Below are 20,646 nucleotides of genomic sequence, written 5' to 3'. Positions count from 1 at the left end.
TATGACAAGGCAGAATTGGTGTGTACGGCCTGAGCTCTTTCATTAAATCTTGGGGATCATCGGTCAATGTTAGCAGATGATAGAAAAGGTGCCGGTACTCAATGCCCCCAAGTACCCCCTCAAAAAAAGACCTGCTGATATTCAACCAGTGCCTGGTTAGCTCTGCAGATCAAGTTAGCCTTTTTGCAGTCCTAACTTTATGCTCTTTAGGAAATGGAACCCAAGATGGGGAAGACATCAAGTATATTCTGTTCCCCCCCCCCCCCAGCATCCTTTCTTAGGATGTGTTCTTTAAATTTTCTTCCACACCCTTAAAATGGCAGGATTGTGCCAATAAAGACAGATTGGGATAGGCTGGAGTGGGCTTCAACGGTAGCTCAAGTAGTTGGAACATAAGGTTACTTTGGGGCAGACCTTCTATGGTTGAAGTCCTCAAAATAGCAAAGAGACCAGGATCCAGGGGCGTAGCCAGACACCCAATTTTGGGTGGGCCTGGGCCCAAGATGGGTGGGCAGAAGAACTCTGCCCTGTCTCACAAGTGATTTTTTTTTCTCTCTCTCTCTTGCATGCCTTATGGTCTCTCAAACATCCCCCCTCCCCCGCATACCTTTTAAATTGATTTTCACTGGCAGTGAGAAGCAACTAATACACACTGCTCATGTTGGCCCCATAGCCTTCCCTGATGCAACTTCCTGTTTCCACATAGGTGGGAATACATCAGAGAGAAGGCTGTGGGGCCGGTGCAAGCAGTATGTATCAGTTGCTTCTCGCTGCTGTTTACAAGGTACGTAGGAGGGACAGCTGTTGGGAGTTTTCAGCTGGTGGGGCTTGGGCATCCCTTCCAGCCACATCATAGGTGTGCTGCTACTGGGTGGGCCTGAGCCCAAAGTGGGTGGGCCTGGGCCCACCCAGGCCCACCCTTGGCTACGCCACTGCCAGGATCAAGTATTTTATACCACATTCATTGTTAGTTTAATCATGAATTGATAAGGAGTGTGACTGTTGGACAGACTGGATGGACTGTTCAGGTCTTTATCTGCCGTCATCTGTTATGTTACCTTGTTAAATACTTACTTAACTGGTTAGTAGACTGAATATCGCCGCTAACCAATTAAGTTCTGGCTCTACCAACAGACCCCCTGGGCAATGCAGGGGCGGGGGGCTATCTGATAGGTAGGCACAAGCAATTTAACCAGGCAGGAGGCTCTCCTGCCAGGGGCGGCCCGTGGCAAAGATGAGATGTACCCTGGCATTCCACTCCCCCCTGAGTCCAACATCTCTCCCTTCACAATCTCTCTCTGTCTATCTCTCCCAACTCCCCCTCCCCCATGCATGGTCTAGCATTTTCACCTTCCTTCCTTAACTCCCTTCCCTGAGTCTACCTTCCTTTTTTGTTTTCGAAAAGGCGGTGGCAGCAGCGATTCCCATACGCTGCCCTGCCGCTGGCACCGGCTTCTTCTCTCTACTGCGGCCCATCTTTGAGGAAACAGGAAGTTACATCAGAGAGGTGGGCTGCAGTGAAGAGAAGAAGCCGATGCCTGCAGCAGGGCAGCATATGGGAATCGCTGCCGCTGCTGAGTTTTGGAAAACAAAAAAAAGAAGGTAGACTTGGGGAAGGGGGTTGAGGAAGGAAAGGGGGAAAAGCCAGACCATGGCCTGTGTGGGGGTGGAAAGGAGCAATGCCGGCCTGGGAGGATGGAGCGATGCAAACAGGCTGGCCGGCTGGTTCGGTCCAAGATGTTGCTCGAGTGTCGTCTGAGGCTCAGGCGTAGGGTTCTGATATGGCTCCAGAAATAAGAGGATAAATTGAGCCAGTCCAGGAAGTAAAATCCAGACTGGCTCAGTCTGTCCTCCTGAGGTCCCCACATCAGTCGGCCTAGTGGTAGAGCCGTCACTGTCTCCTGCCCAGTTAAATTGTTTTGAATATCGACCCTGTTCTTGATACAACGGTCAAGTTCCTTTATCGCTGCAGTTGTATTGGGTGCCACTGGCATGTTTAAAAGAAACTTTCAATCTTACCTTAATACATTGTAACTGCGTATTACACCCTTTGAACTGCAGAAGGAGCTTTCTTTGATGGGTGACAGACTGAGATCTTACAGAACATAGTCTGGCTTAAGATTGAGGTTCGTTCATGTCATGGTATGCAGAAAACTAGTTCATTGCAGACACTGCCCATCAAAAGAAACTTCCACAGCCTGTTTCACCCGGAGAAGGGGGAAGAAAAGAGGGGGAGGGGAAATTGTATGACTACAAGTGGTAAAGACCAAGAAAGTTTGTCTGCTCAGCTACTGTCTGACTAGGGAACCTGTTTAATGAGCAGCTCATGGGTAATTTGAAATCTTTCTGTTCTCGGCTAGGCCTCCGGAATGCCCCTCGGTGCTGGGATGTCATCCAGCCCCTGCTCTGTGCCGTCTACATGCCCAAGTGTGAGAGTGATAGGGTGGACCTGCCCAGCCAAGGCCTGTGCCAGGCTACCAGGGGTCCATGTGCCATCGTGGAGCGTGAGAGAGGTTGGCCTGACTTCCTGAAATGTTCTACTGACCGCTTTCCAGAAGGCTGCTTGGTGAGAAAAGAAGACACCCCGGGGACCTTTTTTTGGCTCTTCCACCTATCTATGATTCCCCCCCCCTCCCCCCCGTAACTCTCCCTTTCCTCTCGTATTCCCTCCTTCTCTGTGATTCAGCACATCTCTGGAGTCTCCTGCCTTACTGTGATTGCGCCCTTCCCCCCATGAATCTCCCCCGAGCTTACTAACTCTTGGCAAACTCTCTCAAGTCCACTGCTTCTCTGACCCCCCCCCCCCCCCCAATAAGTTCTTTGCCTCTTTTATTCTCTTCCTCACTCTGTGACTGTCTCTATTCTTTCAGGTCCACAACATCTATTGCTCTTTCTCTCTCTTTCCTTGGGTTCTACTACTACTACTATTTAGCATTTCTATAGCGCTACAAGGCGTACGCAGTGCTGCACAAACATAGAAGAAAGACAGTCCCTGCTCAAAGAGCTATGTAATAAAAGTGAGCCAAGTATAGGACAATCAAGCCATTGTGACATCACTGATGAGGTTGGCTCTTATTGGTGGCCTGAGGCATTATGACATCACAATATCACCTCTGATTACAAGAGACTACTACTACTACTATTTAGCATTTCTATAGCACTACAAGGCGTACGCAGCGCTGCACAAACATAGAAGAAAGACAGTCCCTGCTCAAAGAGCTTACAATCTAATAGACAAAAAATAAAGTAAGCAAATCAAATCAATTAATGTGTACAGGAAGGAGGAGAGGAGGGTAGGTGGAGGCTCAGTCCACCAATAAGAGCCAACCTCATCAGTGATGTCACAATGGCTTGATTGCCTGATACTTGGCTCACTTTTGATATTGTGATGTCATAAGGGAAAGGGGGAAAGGGAAATGGGACTTGATATACCGTCTTTCTGAGGTTTTTGCAACTACATTCAAAGCGGTTTACATATATTCAGGTATTATTTTGTACCAGGGGCAATGGAGGGTTTAGTGACTTACCCAGTCACAAGGAGCTGCACTGCACTAACCAATAGGCTACTCCTCTACTACTACTACTATTTAGCATTTCTATAGCGCTACAAGGCGTACGCAGCGCTGCACAAACATAGAAGAAAGACAGTCCCTGCTCAAAGAGCTTACAATCTAATAGACAAAAAATAAATAAAGTAAGCAAATCAAATCAATTAATGTGAACGGGAAGGAAGAGAGGAGGGTAGGTGGAGGCGAGTGGTTACGAGTCAAAAGCAATGTTAAAGAGGTGGGCTTTCAGTCTAGATTTAAAGGTGGCCAAGGATGGGGCAAGACGTAGGGGCTCAGGAAGTTTATTCCAGGCGTAGGGTACAGCGAGACAAAAGGCGCGAAGTCTGGAGTTGGCAGTAGTGGAGAAGGGAACAGATAAGAAGGATTTATCCATGGAGCGGAGTGCACGGGAAGGGGTGTAGGGAAGAATGAGTGTGGAGAGATACTGGGGAGCAGCAGAATGAGTACATTTATAGGTTAGTAGAAGAAGTTTGAACAGGATGCGAAAACGGATAGGGAGCCAGTGAAGGGTCTTGAGGAGAGGGGTAGTATGAGTAAAGCGACCCTGGTGGAAGATGAGACGGGCAGCAGAGTTTTGAACCGACTGGAGAGGGGAGAGGTGACTAAGTGGGAGGCCAGCAAGAAGCAGATTGCAGTAGTTCTCCCGGCTTCTCTGTGACTTTTCTTTACCTCTGATCATCTGCCTGTTTTTTTTTGTTTGTTTTTTAACGTTCCTCTATCCAGGGTTTACATTCTCAAAATACATTTTCCTAGAGCCCCTCCTCCCCCCCAAGACAAAATCATACCTTAGGCAGGGAGGAGGGAGGGTTCCTCCAGGCAAAGGCGAGTAATTCCTCCTTGCAGCTGGCCCGTCTCCTGAAGCCCCCCCCCCATCATCATCCTGCCACTGCACGTCATTCTTCCTGCCTATTCAATGCTGACATCATGACCCATCAGGTTCAAAATTCATCGGAAACACATGCTGATCTTATGCGATGCATCATGAAATCATCACAGCCAGCCTGCAAAGGTTGAAAGTGCTGAGCTGCAGTGTCACATTGTTAGTGAAAATATTTAATGGCATGTTTACATATGATGGTATTTTCTATACCACCCTTTCCATGGATTTCAGAAGGGAAGTTTGCCAACTAAATAACAGATAATGAAGGGAATACCAGTGCTTGTGATGGGAAAGAGAAAAGAGGAAACCCTGGGGGAATATGTTAAAAACAGGGCTCGTAGGTCTAAGCGGGGAGAATACAGGCGTAGCTACCTGTCCCACTGCACACCCTGTATGTGATCACCTTGTGAAAGGCTGGCTGAAGAGATGTGTCTTAAGGGCCATCTTGAATATTTTGAACGAGACCTCAGTGCATTCTAAAGAGTTGGGGTTACAGAAAAGAAAGCACTGCATCGTGTGGAGTTTAACCTGGCAGGAGACACAGAGGGAATTTGTGACCTGGATTGGCCACTGTTGGAATCAGGATGCTGGGCTCGATGGACCTTTGGTCTGTCCTAGTATGTTAACACTTATATACTTAGGATTCTGAATGGAATCTTGCTACACTTTGGGGTTCTAAATGGAATGTTGCTACACTTTGAACTTCTGCATGGAATCTTGTTATTCTTTAGAATCTTGCTACTCTTTGGATTGGCCACTGTTGGAAACAGGATGCTGGGCTTGATGGACCTTTGGTCTTTCCCAGTATGGCAATACTTATGTACTTATGAACGGACAACCTAAGTTCACTGGACGAACGAAGAAGCTGACTTGAAGTGTGGGGAGTAAGTACAGCGAACAGATGGTACAGGGTGCTGGTGTTCAAGGCCATAGGAGCCAACTTTTCACAGTGATTGGGGGCAGTGCCATAACGAGGTCAGCTGACACCCGGGGCAGGTCGCTGCTGCGCACCCCCCCCCCCCGGGTGCAGCACGGCGCACCCTCCCCCCTCTGGAGCGCGTACTTACGAGGGAAAGCGGCGAGGGATGGGCAGGAGAGCCGAACCGCCCCGAGTGCATGTCGCTGGGAGCTGCGTCGGCTCTACTGGTTCCCTGCTCTCTCTGCCCCAGAACAGGAAGTAACCTGTTCCGGTGCAGAGGGAGCAGGGAACCAGCAGAGCCAACCCCCCCCCCCCCCCAGCGGCCTGCACCCGGGGCAATCCGCCCCACTGCACCCCCCTTCCTACGCCACTGATTGGGGGTGCTGAACCTATCACACATTACCCATACTTGTACACAGTGAAGGCATTTGCTCAATATTGAGGGTGCTTGAGCACCCACAGAGCTGGCTCCTATGTTCAAGGCCTTACACGTGAGAGCTAGAATCTTGAACTGGATCTTAAAAGGGAGCCGGAGCAGTGGAGTGAGGTGGAGGTGATAGAAATTCAGTGTGTGATAGAGCACCTTACAGTGGTGTCCTGAACAGACTGAAGGTGTTTAGTAAGTGCACTAGTGGTCCCTGCATAAACTGTATTGCAGTACCTGAGACAGGAAACTTACAGGTGCATATGGCGGGGTGAATTGTGTAGGTGTGAGAACTGCGTAGTGGTTGGAACTGGCACAAAGCTACAGAACAGCGTGATGATTAATGGTAATACCTAGGTCCTTGAGGGAATCTACTATGGTATGGGGAAGCCTAATGACAACGGTACAGTGGAGGGCTGAAAAGGCTGACTGGTGATCCAAGATTCAGCTGTCTTGGTTGGGTTCAAGATGTGGTGATTCTCGAGCAGCCTGTCATGGTTTGAGGAATGTTATCCCTTGGGCTATAGTGAGGTTGGTACCACCTACACTACGCAAGCACAGCACAGGCCCTCGCTGACAATGACCACTAGACAAAGTCCAGGATAGGCTGCAGGCAGACGCGAACTGAACCAGAAACAGGGTTTAGACAGGCAAAGTCAGCAGGAACAGGACAAAGGTCAAGGCAGGCAGCAGGCAGATGAAGTCAGGAACAGGCCAGAGGGTGGTTCTTTAAAGTACCTTTGGATGGAGCTGCAGTCAGGAATGCAGGAACAAGGCAAGGCAGGAATAGACAGGGATTCAGGGACTCTGGAACAGGGCGAAGCAGGAATAGACAGGCAGGACTCTGAAATGGGGCAAGGCAGGAACAGAGAGGCAGGGACTCTGGAACGGGGCAAGGCAGGAAGGAATGCAGGAACAAGGCAACACCACTGGAATCAGCAGGACACCAAGAAGCCTGTTGCTGAGGCACTGGTTGAGAATGGAGAACTTCCTTAAATACTCCTAGACAGGATGTAATATCATCAGTCAGTGCCCTCTTGCAGGGCCATAAAAAGCAAGCGCAGAGTTCCAGAAAGTAGAATAGAGTCTTCAGTCATAGGAGGCTGTTGGAGCCCATTAGAAGCTCCTGGAAACAAGTTAGAGGCATGACATAACCAGTTTGTAGCAGAGGTGAGAAAGCAATGTAGTGGGGTGAGGTCCAGGCCATTGGGGTTCATGACGAGGATGTCGTTAGCATAGTAGGACACACTCCCACATGAGTCCAGGTCTAAGCTTGCCAGACGACCGAGAAATACATTGAGTAATACCAGAACCAGGGCGCATCCCTGTGGGATGCCACACAGGGAAGTTGGCATGTGAAAATGGCAGTCACCTTAAAGGTGTGTCCTTGCCTATTGCTGCAGACATCTCTGGTTGAATTTAAACCCTGCTTCTGTTCATGCCATCTCATCTCAGAAACCATTAGATGTTTTCTGCCACATTTCCCAGCATTCCTAGCTATACAGCGATGAAGTCCTTTGGCGCCCTCCTATGGTAGAGAGCTCACCTCAAAATTTTCCAGTGCTGTTCTCTGAGAGGCCACCAGGTCTTAGTAGAAGAGCAGTTCTTGACTTGCAGGGATTGCCCAACCCTGGCCACCCTAAGGAGCAGAAACCTGACCTTGGATTAGAGCCTGAACTGCCCTCATAGCTGCAGAAACCACAAAACCCTGGCCCCTCTGATACATCTGTTGTTTGCATCTATTGTGTGAAATTTATTTGACAGGTTGTTCCTTTTGTGTCCTAGAATGAGGTACAGAACATCAAGTTTAACAGCTCGGGCCGCTGTGAGGCACCACTGGTACGCACGGATAATCCGAAAAGCTGGTACGAGGATGTGGAGGGCTGCGGCATCCAGTGCCAAAACCCGCTGTTCACCGAGACAGAACATCGTGAGATGCATGTGTACATTGCCAGCTTCAGTTCCGTCACTGTCCTCTGCACCTTCTTCACCCTGGTGAGCCAAGAAAAACGGAAGGGAGGGATCGGGGGGGGGGGGGGGGGCGGGTGAAGGAGGCATGAGGGAAGGGATGGAGGGAATCTACAAGGTAGCTATGGGAATGGGAACCCAGAGGAAGGAGAGCAGATTAAGGAGGAACGAAAGAGAAAGAACGTGGGAAGCTGAGAGACAGGAAGAAGTAATTTTTCGCACTTAGTTACCCTTTTGAAAATTGACTAGGGCTGTGTGTCTAAATTTAGACATCTAAAAATGGGCAGGGCCAGGGTGGGGAAAGGACGCTAGATGCTCACTGTTGATTTTCATGCTAGGTTGTTAACTTAGGTGCCTACATTTAGGTGCGTGAAAAGCCAGCCTGAATTTAGTGCCTGAAACAAATTTTCAACCTAATTCTTAGGTTTCTGAATACAGCAGAAATTTTGCCAAATCTTAGGTGCTTAAGTCAGGCACTCAGCAATCTTTGAATATCAACCCGCAATATTTCACATGGGGTCAGGGGTTCCAAAGTGACTTGGTGCATGAACTGAAGTGAAAGTTCTAGTAATTATTGAAGCTGCATATAGGGTCTTACACGCCTAGGATGTGCTGGTTTCACACCCCTTTAACACCATGTGCCTGATCCACTGTGGCAAAACAATACATTTTATTGTCATATAATACCTGCAAACAATATTCCCGCACCCAGGGGTCAATATTCAGCAGTCCAAAACCTGGTCAGAGTTAACCAGATTATTTATTCAGTTAACCCTTATGTGAATTTTAAGTCATACCGCTGACTATGCAATGCGATGAACAGATAGTTTAAATTAGAACAGTGATTTACATGGTCCTCTATAGAATAAGTTAATCAGATAATGCTGAATATTGGTGCTGTTTGGTTAACTTTTATCCCCACCCCCATCCTCTCTCTTTATCTGGATGCCCTTCGGCTGGATGTTGAAATATCGGACCAAAGCTATGGTCATCAACTGGGAATTTTGAAAACCAGTGACTTATGCGCTTTGTTTTGCAACAGCAGAAGAGTAGCGTAATCAACAAGACGCTTCCAAAAAGCCAAGGAGACAGAGGATGGAAAAATGTTCTTTAATTGTAGAAGATAGGTCTCGACACGGCACCATGTTTCGGCAAACAATGGCTGCCTCAGAAGTCTGTACATAATGGTAACTTGAAGGTGAAATCGAAGGATTATGCATTTTTCTTCTCGTAGCGGATCCGGTTTCTCCACCTCGGTGGTTGTTCCTTTAATTGTTTTGAACATGAACTTTCTAGAAGTTAAAACTCTTGGACTTGTGGGTTTTACGTCTTTTTGTGACAACACTGCCAAGGTTAGAATAACACTGATTGGAATATTAAAACTTTGTAGGTTCCCTACGTTGTCTCAGGGTTTTCCTCTCCCTGACTGTCAGGTGCCTGGAAATCCAGTGGCTCTTTGCTACTTTTACTATTTATTATTTCCATAGCCAGGGCTTTTTTTGAGGGGGTACCTTGGGGGGGGGGGGGGAGGTTCTGAGTACCGGCACCTTTTCCATTGTCTGCTAAAATTGACCCATGGTTCCCAAGAGCTCAGGCTCTACACACCGATTCTGCCTTGTCATGGATTCTGTGACTGGTTGCAGGGGGCCTGGCTATTGTGGGGTGGGTCCCTCAGTGATCATCCCACCCCTGAAGGGTGACGTGGCGTTTGAGTACTGGCACCTTTTTCGCTAGAAAGAAACGCACTGTCTATAGCACTACTACACATAGACAGCACTGCACACAACTGTAAGAAACAATCCTTGCTGAACAGAGCTCACTGTTTATTCAAGAAAGACAAACAGAACAAGAAAGAGTAGGGTTACCATATTTGCTCCCCTAAAAAAGAGGACACATGCCCTGCCCCTGCCATGCCCCACCCCGCCCCTGTCACACCCCCATCCCGTCCCATCACTCCCCCCCCCAAGGGTGTCCTATCTTTCCCTCCCCTCCTTTACCTTACTGTAGTGCCCTGGTGGTCTAGTGACCTCTTCGGGGCAGGAAAGAGCCCCCTCTTTCCTGCCTGGCACAGCTGTAGACTGTCTTGCTGCCTCCCGTCCTGGTTCCGATTCAAAATGGCTGCCGGGAGTTCAAGCTGTGACCTTGCAGGACTTCTGTGGGATTCAAACTTGGTTGTGGGTGCAGTAGGCAAGTGACCTACCGATGGCACTATGAGCATGGCACAATTACTCAAAAGTCTATTCCAGGGGTTCCAGCAGTAAGACCAAAGGAGCAGAGATTGGAGTAATGTGATATCTAATGGTAGTGAACTAAGGGACCGCTGCTGTTGCAGTCAGAGTTGATGAATGCTAGACTTGGCTGCTGCACTAACCATTAGGCCACTCCTTCATTAGGAGTAGCCTAATGGGTGGTCAACAGACTGAGATCTTGGGGAACTGGGTTCAATTCCCACTACAGCTCCTTGTGACCCTAGGCACAAAAACGTAGATTGTGAGCCCACTAGGGACAGAGAAAGTATCTGTATATGTGTATAGTGCTGCATGTGCCTAGTAGCGCTATTTATTTATTTATTTATTTATTGCATTTGTATCCTACATTTTCCCACCTATTTGCCGGTTCAGTGTGGCTTACAATACATTGTGAATGGTGGAAATACAATTTGTTACAACTCGGTTATGAATTACATTGTGAGGAGTTATGCGAAAACAAAGTCAAAGTATCGTTAAGGGAATAGAACAATGGAGAAGAACAATAGAAATGATTAGTAGTAGTACTTAGCCATGTACCAGTTAATATAGTGTAATTCCCTTTCACTGTAGCAGGCAAGGGGAGCCATTGTCAGAAGGTGCAGCCAGAGCGTTGCCTTGATCTTGGAGGGAATTCCATGCATACATCACACTTTTCAGGAAGAACTCTTTTGGGATGTTGCTCCTTCGTCTGTCCAGGCAAACAAAGGGGAAGAGGGGCCCACAACTTCCACAAAGAGGCAAACAGAAAACAACAGGGGTGAAAGTGGATCAAATTCCAAATGACCAAGGCGGACAGGGAGTAAGAGCGTCCAAAAGTTTATTTGTTGAAATAAATTGACCCAAATGACCCGACACGGGCCGTGTTTTGGCACAAGGCCTTCTTCAGGGGTCTTCACCTTTGCACTTGAAGCAACAGAACAGCAGAGATCCACAGTACCCACACGTTGGCCAATTCAGGCAAAGAAAACAGTTAGCAGTGTGGCTCCTTCGTCTACCCGTCATGCTGATACACTGAGCCATATCCCGAGACCCCTCAATGTCTGACTTCTTTCTTTCCTCCTCTCCAGGCCACGTTTGTGTCTGACTGGAAGAATTCCAACCGTTACCCAGCCGTCATTCTTTTCTACGTCAATGCCTGCTTCTTTGTGGGCAGCATTGGGTGGCTGGCTCAGTTCATGGATGGAGCCCGCAAGGAGATTGTGTGCAGAGCCGATGGCACCATGAGACTTGGGGAGCCCACGTAAGTGCCACCCTCTCCTTCCAGTGGTGGAGAGGAGGGTGTAACTTCTCTTCATTATGGGTATGGGCTAATACTGTGGAGGGGGTCATAAATGTCATTTTACCCTGTTATTGATGAGTTAAACAATATAGTTTACCATCGATGATTGCTATAAGCAACATGGTACAGAGGCAACACAATAACAAAATTCAAGAAAACAGTCACCAAATAGCTACTTTATACATATGAGTGGGAAAGCGCGGGATACAAATGTAACAAAAATAAAAATATTTTTCAACTGCTACAGAAACACTAGGATTATAGTATTGCCTTGGAAATGAATAGCTTATATTTTCCATAGCTGTATATAACATGGCAGCCAACTTTTGAAAATTATTGGGGGTGCTAAGCCCAGTGGAAGTAACCCCTCCCTGGACATATGCAAGGAATTTTCTCAATATCGGGATGCTCAAGCACAGCACCCACAGAACCAGCTCCTATGGTATATACAGTGGCGATCCTAGGTTGGCTGCCACCTGGGGTGGATTGCTGCTGCGCACCCCCCCCCCCTCCCGGGTGCAGCGGCATCCATCCCCCCAGGGTGCAGCATGACCCCCTCCCCGGGCGCAATGACACCCCCCCCCCCCCCGGGTGCATTCTTGGCTGCTGGAGGGTGTAGAGAGCAGCTGCGCGCCTGTTGGCTCAACTGGCTCCCTGCTCCCTCTGCACCTGGAACAGGAAGTAACCTGTTCCGGGGCAGAGGGAGCAGGGAACCCACGGAGCCGACAGGCGCGCGGCTGCTCTCTGCACCCTCCAGCAGTGTGCACCCGGGGCGGATAGCCCGCACTTGCTACGCCGCTGGGTATGTAATATAAACACAGATTTAGATATTATAGTGCTATAAAAGTTACATGACAGCCTATTGACTCTTGGAGAAGGTGCGGTGATCAACAGATGATTATGTTAAATATTACCTGTGGAGGTTCGTGTTCCTTCTTGGATTTAAATCCATGTTCGAACGCACAGGAAATTATATTAGGATCATGCCATTATGCTAATACACTTCAAGAGTAATGGCTTCTTCTGCTTCAGTCCTTTAATGAACTTTAAAAGAATCAGAAGACATGTTAGGATCTCTAAAGGAGTGATAGGGAGTAGATGGCATGGATGGGCAGCCTGGATAGGCCGTGTAGTCTTTATTTGCCTACACTTTTCTATGTTAAGAATGTAAGATACAACTACAAGGTTGAGAGCTTCCATTGAATGAACCAACTTACGTAAGTCTCAGGCACTAGAACCAAAACCAAGCAAATGAGATTGAGTGGCAGTACACTTTTTGAGCTCGTATCTAATTCATCCAGAGTCTAAGCCATGTAGTTTAATTAAACCATGAACCATTATTTTTCATGATAGTACTGAAGAAGTGTAGATCTTACTGGCCAGGTGATAGGGAGCACACAGACAAATCAGTAAGACCTCTTTCTTTCTCCACAGCTCCAACGAGACCCTCTCCTGCGTCATCATCTTCATCATTGTCTATTACTCTCTGATGTCTGGCGTCATTTGGTTTGTCATGCTGACCTATGCCTGGCACACCTCTTTCAGAGCACTGGGGACCACCTACCAACCCCTCTCAGGAAGGACCTCCTACTTCCACTTGATCACATGGTCCATCCCCTTCGTGCTTACGGTTGCCATCCTGGCGGTGGCCCAGGTACAGTGCATTGGTCTGATCATTGCCCTCCCCCCTTTCCCCCGAGCCTTATCTGAAATGTCAAAGCTAGGAAGTTTGAAATTTTGGAACCTGACTTGTAAGAGAAGAGAGGAAAGTGCTTTAATGCTTCACCCCCCCCCCCCCCCAAAAAAAAAAAGACAAGAGTTAGGAAATGTTTTGGAATAAGTGTCTAGTGAAGATGAAGTGTGTTCGGTGAGTTCATTGTGAGCAACTGCAGGATTCTCAGGTGTTTACACAAGATAACTCGATCTATTTGTATATCTTGTTCACATATAGGTAGAGGATGTGGGATTTTAACTTGTTTTTTCACTATCATCTGATGCAAATGAAACGGGGGCTAGCAAGGTTTTCTTCTGTGTGCATGTGGGAGTGTGTGTGTCCCACTCCCTGCCCTCACTCCCTTCCCCTGTGCTGTCTGTCCTCTCTGTCCCCTCCCCCCTCGGAGTCCAGTCCTTCAGTGTTAAGTTTCCTACTGTGCTGTGTTTGTGTTACAGAGATAGTGAGGGCTTCTGCCCTCTCTCCCCTCCCCCCTCTGAGTCCTTCACTGTTACAGAGAGAGCGATTTGAGTTCCTGCTTTGCTGTGTTTTCCTTCACTGTGTGTGTTTGTGTTACAGAGATAGTGAGGGCTTCTGCCCTCTCTGCCCTCCCCCCTCTGAGTCCTTCACTGTTACAGAGAGAGCGATTTGAGTTCCTGCTTTGCTGTGTTTTCCTTCACTGTGTGTGTTTGTGTTACAGAGATAGTGAGGGCTTCTGCCCTCTCTGCCCTCCCCCCTCTGAGTCCTTCACTGTTACAGAGAGAGCGATTTCATTTCGTGCTTTGCTGTGTTTTCCTTCACTGTTTGTGTTACAGAGAGAGCGAGGGCGGGGGCAGACACTCATGGGGAAACCGGATATCTCTCCCCCTTCACACTTCCGGCTGGAGGCTTCATTTAGAACGTTGGTGGTGCCTTTTATATATAGAGATTGTTCATTTTTTTGTGTTTTTGGTCTGTTTTTTTTTTTGTTTTTGCAATTTTTATGTTTTTTAGTCTGATTTGAATAAAACATGTTACGCTAGTATTTTTATCTGTGTATATTAATGGTTTCTAAATGTAGATTGTTTGTGTTTTTATATGTTCTCCTTTTTTTCACGGCACCGTAGGTGGGATCATTAGTCCCAGATGAACTATTAATTTTTCCCCTGATACAGGCACAGAGATGCTGAAACATGTTTTATATTTTATGTACTGGACACTCCTTTCTCCGTCATTATCTAGGGTGGCTCACAGGGCCGTGCCTAGGGTCTCTGGCGCCCCCCTGCAGACTATCAGTTGGCGCGCGCGCACCCCCCCAGACCTACCTGGCTCCAAGGCACATGAAGAGCTGGGCGGTGCCAAAGAGCCGAGCGCTGCTCCCCCAAGCTGCCGTCTGGGGCGCGATGGAGGAAATGGCTGGGTTTGGCCTGAGCCTCCTCCGCTCCATCCCCAATTCCCCGGCGCTTTAAATTTACCTCTCTCCACCTCCGGCTCCGACGTCTGCGCAGCGTCAGTGAAAGTGCTGCCTGTCTGACATCTCTCCACCAGCCTTCCCTTCGCTCGTTCGCTCCCTCTGTGTCCCGCCTTCTTCTGACGTCATTTCCTTGAGAGCGGGACACAGAGGGAACGAACGAGCGAAGGGAAGGCTGGTGGAGAGACGTCAGACAGGCAGCACTTTCACTGACGCTGCGCAGACGTTGGAGGCGGAGCGAGGTAAATTTAAAGCGCTGGGGAATCGGGGATGGAGCGGAGGAGTAAGTTGTTGTTTTTTTTTAAAATACAGCTCGACGGCGCGGCGCTCTTGAAGGCAGGCGCCCCCCTGCGGCGCTTACCGTGCTTACTGTGTTGGCACGGCCCTGGTGGCTCATCCAGTAAAGCAATTGAGCTCTAGTTACAATCTTTTAGTGAGCTGCCCTCTGGTGCTGAAAAATAAGGATTACACGGTTTAACTGCTTGATTTCGCTCTCCTTCAAACTGCTTGTTACAGGAGAATGTTCTCTAAGCCAACGATGTAAATTAGACCTCTTAGATGTACCAACAAGAAACAGAGTCGGTTCTGCTAGATCATATCTAAATCTACACTACCCAAATTGCAAAGGCTTGAAATACAAAACAACTTTCGCATCTGGCTTCTCCTACATAAGTGCACAACTATGGAATGGCCTCCCAAAAGCTGTGAAAACAATCCATGACCACTTTAGCTTCCAGAAATCACTGAAGACCATCCTGTTCCAAAAGGCATACCCTACTGACCCAACCTAAATGCCTGAATCCAGCAACACAACGAAACCAAAGCCCGTAACGAACACTATATAACTCTTCTTCTCTACGATTCTCCTAATGTATCTGTAACACATGATCCTCTTTGATAATAACATCACTTTGTATCTGTTTTTCATTGGAGGCGACTAACGCCTTCTCAGTACTATGTAAGCCACATTAAGCCTGCAAATAGGTGGGAAAATGTGGGGTACAAATGTAACAAATAAATAAATGGTTAGATAACGTTCTGTATTTTATTTGTAATTTAGGGACTCTTATACCAAGCCGTGATAAAATTAGTCTCCGGTAGTGTGGGTGCATGGGATTACCATGCACCGAGGCTACTCGACCGCGGCGGGAAAAACCCTATTTTTTAATTGAGGTCCTTAATGGCCGTGTGCTAATTTTCTAATTGGCACGTGGCCATGGCATGTACTACCTGAGCCCCTATTGCCACCAATTTAGTAGGTGGTAAGAGCTCACTTGCTACTTCTGTGATAATTGGCAGCGTTCGGGAACTCACATACTTGATACTGCACTGGCCAGTTGGTTTTCTCCTATGCTGTTTGTCATTTCCAGCTCCAGTAGAAAGGAGTAGGGGGTGCAATGGTATGCAGAGCAGTCTCCAGTTAACTAAACCCCTGATAAGAACATGTGCGTTGCCATACTGGGACAGACCAAAGGTCCGTCAAGCCCAGTCTCCTATTTGCAACAGTGGCCAATCCAGGTCAGAAGTACCTGGCAAGATCCCGAAAGAGTACAACAGATTTATGTTGCTTATCCTAGAAATAAGCAGTGAATTTTCCCAAGTTCCACCTTAATAACGGCTTATGGACTTTTCTTTCAGGAAATTATCCAAAACTATTTTAAACCCTGCTAAGCTAACCGCTTTTACCACATTCTCTGGCATTGGATTCCAGAATTTAATTACACGTTGAGTGAAGAAATATTTTCTCCAGTTTGTTTGAATTTTACTGCTTAGTAGCTTCCCTGTGTGCCCCCTAGTCCTTGTATTTTTGGAAAGCGTAAACAAGTGATTTACCATCTACCCATTTCACTCCACTCAGTATTTTATAGACCCCTATCATGGATAGATTTTTATGTCCAAAAACATCATACCTCTTCTAAAATTAAATAGAAACCCTTGACCCCTTTTTTTTGTTTGTAATAAATTAGGATGTTTAAAATGTAATTTGATTGTAAAAGAAATGTCTGTACGAATTGCAGTGCCAGATTTCAGACATAGTAACATAACATAGTAACATAGTAGATGATGGCAGAAAAAGAACTGCATGGTCCATCCAGTCTGCCCAACAAGATAAACTCATATGTGTATACCTTACCTTGATTTGTACCTGCCTTTTTCAGGGCACAGACTGTACAAGTCTGCCCAGCAGTATTTCCCATAAGTAAATACTTCCAGATTGGGGTGCATTGCCTCCGACCACCTGCAGATAGGTACAGGTGTTGTTATGAATTGTGAAGGAGACAATCTGAGGGACACTTTTTAATGCAGTTTTCCAATGGGTCCTTTTACAATGGTGCGCTAAAAAATGGCTTGCGGTAGTGTAGGCACGAGTTTTGGGTGCATGACAATCCATTTTTTTAGTGCACCTGTAAAAAAAGGCCTTTTTAAACATTTTTGCCAAAAATGGATGTGAGGCAAAATGAAAATTGGGTCTGAGACCTTACCGCCATCCATTGACCTAGCGGTAAAGACTCACGCGGTAACCGGGCGGTAATAACCTTCGCGTGCCAAATGCTACTTGGTGCACGTCCGTCACGCGAGTCTGAAAATAAATTTTTCAGATGCGCGTATCGGACGTGCGTCAAAAATGAAATTACCGCTGGAGCCATGCAGTAGTCGGACGGTAACTCCATTTTGGCATGCGTTGGGTGGCGTAGACACTTTTGCAGCTTAGTAAAAGGACCCCCAAGTTTCCAAGTTTTTTTTTTTCTGTTATACTGCCCTTTGGATACCATCTGAGCGGTTTACAATAGCTAAATCATGAAACAAAATGAGAAAAGAAAGAACTCCATTCATATTGGAAAGTTAGAGGAAAGGTTTAGAGAAAGTTATACACTCCAGATTTCCCTTCTACTTTATTGTGGTTGCACTGATAGGCGCTATAGTAAGTACCAAATAAACAGTAAACTCTTTTCGAATTCCTTATAAATATACATAAAAATGGAGAAGTCACTACGATGACATTAACTTTGCCATAATCGGAAACCTCCAATGTGATCACGATTCAAGCTCTGACTCTGTTGTAGTACTGAAAAAAAAAAATCCCCACTTCTCCTGGCTGTGCTTCAGGGTGTTACGTTAATCAAAGCCGTAAATCCAGGTGTTCCCACTATACGCGATATTGAGATATTACACTGAGGAGTCTAAGCTGCGGTAAAAGAGGGTCTGCGTTAGCGTCAAAGTGTGTTTTTAATGTGCGCTGATACCTCCTTTTACCGCAGCAGGTAAAAGGCTGTCTTTTTTTCTCGACAAGAAAAGGCCGTACGATAAGTGAACCACTTACTGTGCGGCCATTTCGGGGGGGGGGGGCAGCATTTACCGCCGCCCATTGAGGTGGTGGTAAGGGCTCCTGTGTTAACCCAGCGGTATACAAAAAGAAAAAAAGCAACACTGGGCCTTCAAGACTGAGACAACGGGAGTATTTTTATTGACAAATGACCCGACACGGGCCATGTTTCGGCGCTAAACAGCGCCTGCCTCAGGGGTCAGGATTTAGTTGTAAAGTGTACAAGGTGTATGTATGTCCAATGCTTCTGAAAATGAACAAAGGAAATCTTTAAATCCAAGCATGCCTGTCGAAACACAGGAGTCTATTTTCAATGCTGCGGCTGTCTGTTTCGACATTTAAAGATTTCCTTCGTTAATTTTCAGAGGCATTGGACATACATACACCTTGTACACTTTACAACTAAATCCTGACCCCTGAGGCAGGCGCTGTTTAGCGCCGAAACACGGCCCATGTCGGGTCATTTGTCAATAAAATACTCCCGTTGTCTCAGTCTTGAAGGCCCCGTGTTGCTTTTTTCCTTTTTGTAAACTTTGTATGTATGCTGTATACCCTCTCTGTTTGGTTTTTAACCCAGCGCTAACCAGACATAGTAACATAGTAACATAGTAGATGACGGCAGAAAAAGACCTGCATGGTCCATCCAGTCTGCCCATGACAAACTCATATGTGTATACCTTACCTTGAATTTGTACCTGTCCTTTTCAGGGCACAGACCATATAAGTCTGCCCAGCAGTATTTCCCGCCTCCCAACCACCAGTCCCGCCTCCCATCACCGGCTCTGTTACAGACCGTATAAGTCTGCCCTCCCCTATCCTCGCCTCCCAACCACCACCCCCTCTTCCCCCCAACTGCTCCGCCACCCAATTTCAGCTAAGCTTCTGAGGATCCATTCCTTCTGCACAGGATTCCTCTATGCATATCCCACGCATGTTTGAACTCCGTTACCGTTTTCAGACAGTGTGCTGCATTGCCCCATTACTGCTGGGTAAGTGCCAGCGCTACAAAAATAGAACATATTTTTTTGCGCTGGAAGTGGCGCGTGCTGGGGGTGGAAACCACCGTCGGGCTGCTGCGGTAGCCCGACAGTAGTTCCGGATTGGCTTGCTGCGCACCGACCCTTTAGTAAAAGGGTTTCTGAAGTTGTTTTCTGGGGGAAAAGACCTCAGTGGCTCTCACGGCCCTATCTGTAAGGTACCTTGAGAAAAGTTACAAATGTATCACCATCACTGGTCAAGAAAATACCCCTCAGCTTTACATTTATACACTTTAACACCCTTTACTCTGCATTCAAACACCTTATTTACACAAACTGTAATAATTCATATTTTGAATGACTCAATAGTTTTCACACTTTCATTAAAATGGTTCCATGCAAAAACCTCTAAATAGTATTCATACAAAGCAAACTGACACTGATCTTTTGTGCAAGGCTCTTCTTGGCTCGACAGAGACGTCCATTTTGCCTTACTCGGCTTCATCAGGACCCCATACGGTGTCCTTATTTTCAAGACACCGGCCATCCCGCTGTTGTACTATCTAGCGCAGTGTGTCAAAATCTGCTTGGTTTTCCCCCCCAAAAAATAATTTCTGATCTGACAAAGAAGTGATACCTTCAAAAGCTAATCAAAAAATGCCTTAAGTTAGTCCAATAAAAAAGGTATCATCTTATTTTCTTTTCCATGTTTTATTTTGTTTGATTTCTATAGATTCTACATGGAATGTTGCTATTCCACTAGCAACATTCCATGTAGAAGTCGGCCCTTGTAGATCACCAATGTGGCCGCGCAGGCTTCTGCTTCTGTGAGTCTGACGTCCTGCACGTACGTGCAGGACGTCAGACTCACAGAAACAGAAGCCTGCGCAGCCTTCTACATGGAATGTTGCTAGTGGAATAGCAACATTCCATGTAGAATCTCCAATAGTAGCAACATTCCATGTAGAATCTCCAATGGTAGCAACATTCCATGTAGAATCTCCAATAGTATCTATTTTACTGTCATAGTAATGCTTGAATGTTGTCACTTATAAACACTGTCAGCTAGCACATTTGCTTATTTCCGATCTGAGGAAGAAGGGCAACCTTCGAAAGCTAATCAAGAAATGTATTAAGTTATGTCCAATAAAAAAGGTATCATCTTATTTTCTTTTCCATGTTTTATTTTATTCTATTTCTAATGATTACCTATCTGAAAAAAATAAAAACTGTGGTGAGAACTTATATCTAAGGCCTGCTAAGTGCCCGCTGTTAAAAGTTAACTGTTACCCGTACCTTACTGAGCAGCTGGCACCGGCTCTTACATTGAACGCTGACCCGCTGACCAGGGCCACCGAGAGACTGAGCTGGGCCTGGGGCAAGGATGCCCCCGGGGTTCCGCCCTCTCCGCCCCGCCCCCCCCCCGAGGTCACTGCCACCGTTCCCCCCCCTCCACCCTCCCCGAGGTTGCTGCCGCCGCTCCCCCCCTCCGTCCGCCACCGGGCCCCCTGCATTGAAATCGCAGTCTCATCTCCGTGAAAGCAACACTGCAGGCAGCAGAACGCCTCCCTTCAGGTCTCCTTCCCTCCTTGTGTCCCGCCCTTGCGGAAGTTACGTCAGATGAGGGCGGGGCACAGAGAGGGAAGGAGGGCCGAAGGGAGGCGTTCTGCTGCCTGCAGCGCTGCTTTCACGGAGGTGAGACTGCGATTTCAATGCAGGGGGCAGACGGTCGACAACAGAGGGCGGGTGGGATTGCGGCGCCGGGCCCCCCTTGGAGGCCCGGGCCTGGGGAATTTTGCCCCCCTGCCCCCCCCTCTCGGCAGCTATGCCGCTGACCCAGAAGTGTGCTTACATTTACTATTTACAAGTACTATTCACTAACTTAATACTATTTC

At 47.3% G+C, this 20,646-nt stretch overlaps 1 protein-coding gene across 1 annotated transcript in view; it reads left to right on the top strand.

The window, feature by feature from the left end:
- SMO (smoothened, frizzled class receptor) overlaps positions 1-20,646 on the top strand; it is a 54,128-nt gene that overhangs the window by 13,743 nt on the left and 19,739 nt on the right. Inside the window, exons 2-5 of the mRNA XM_030216846.1 lie at positions 2,361-2,566; positions 7,578-7,787; positions 11,077-11,249; positions 12,723-12,942. Coding sequence (XP_030072706.1) covers positions 2,361-2,566; positions 7,578-7,787; positions 11,077-11,249; positions 12,723-12,942 — 809 coding nt within the window. The remainder of the gene's footprint in view (positions 1-2,360; positions 2,567-7,577; positions 7,788-11,076; positions 11,250-12,722; positions 12,943-20,646) is intronic.

The sequence above is a fragment of the Microcaecilia unicolor genome, chromosome 10 (assembly GCF_901765095.1).
Source record: "Microcaecilia unicolor chromosome 10, aMicUni1.1, whole genome shotgun sequence".
Taxonomy (NCBI): Eukaryota; Metazoa; Chordata; class Amphibia; order Gymnophiona; family Siphonopidae; genus Microcaecilia; species Microcaecilia unicolor.
Note: the sequence above shows the minus strand (reverse complement) of the source record. Positions and strands in the feature narration are given on the sequence as shown.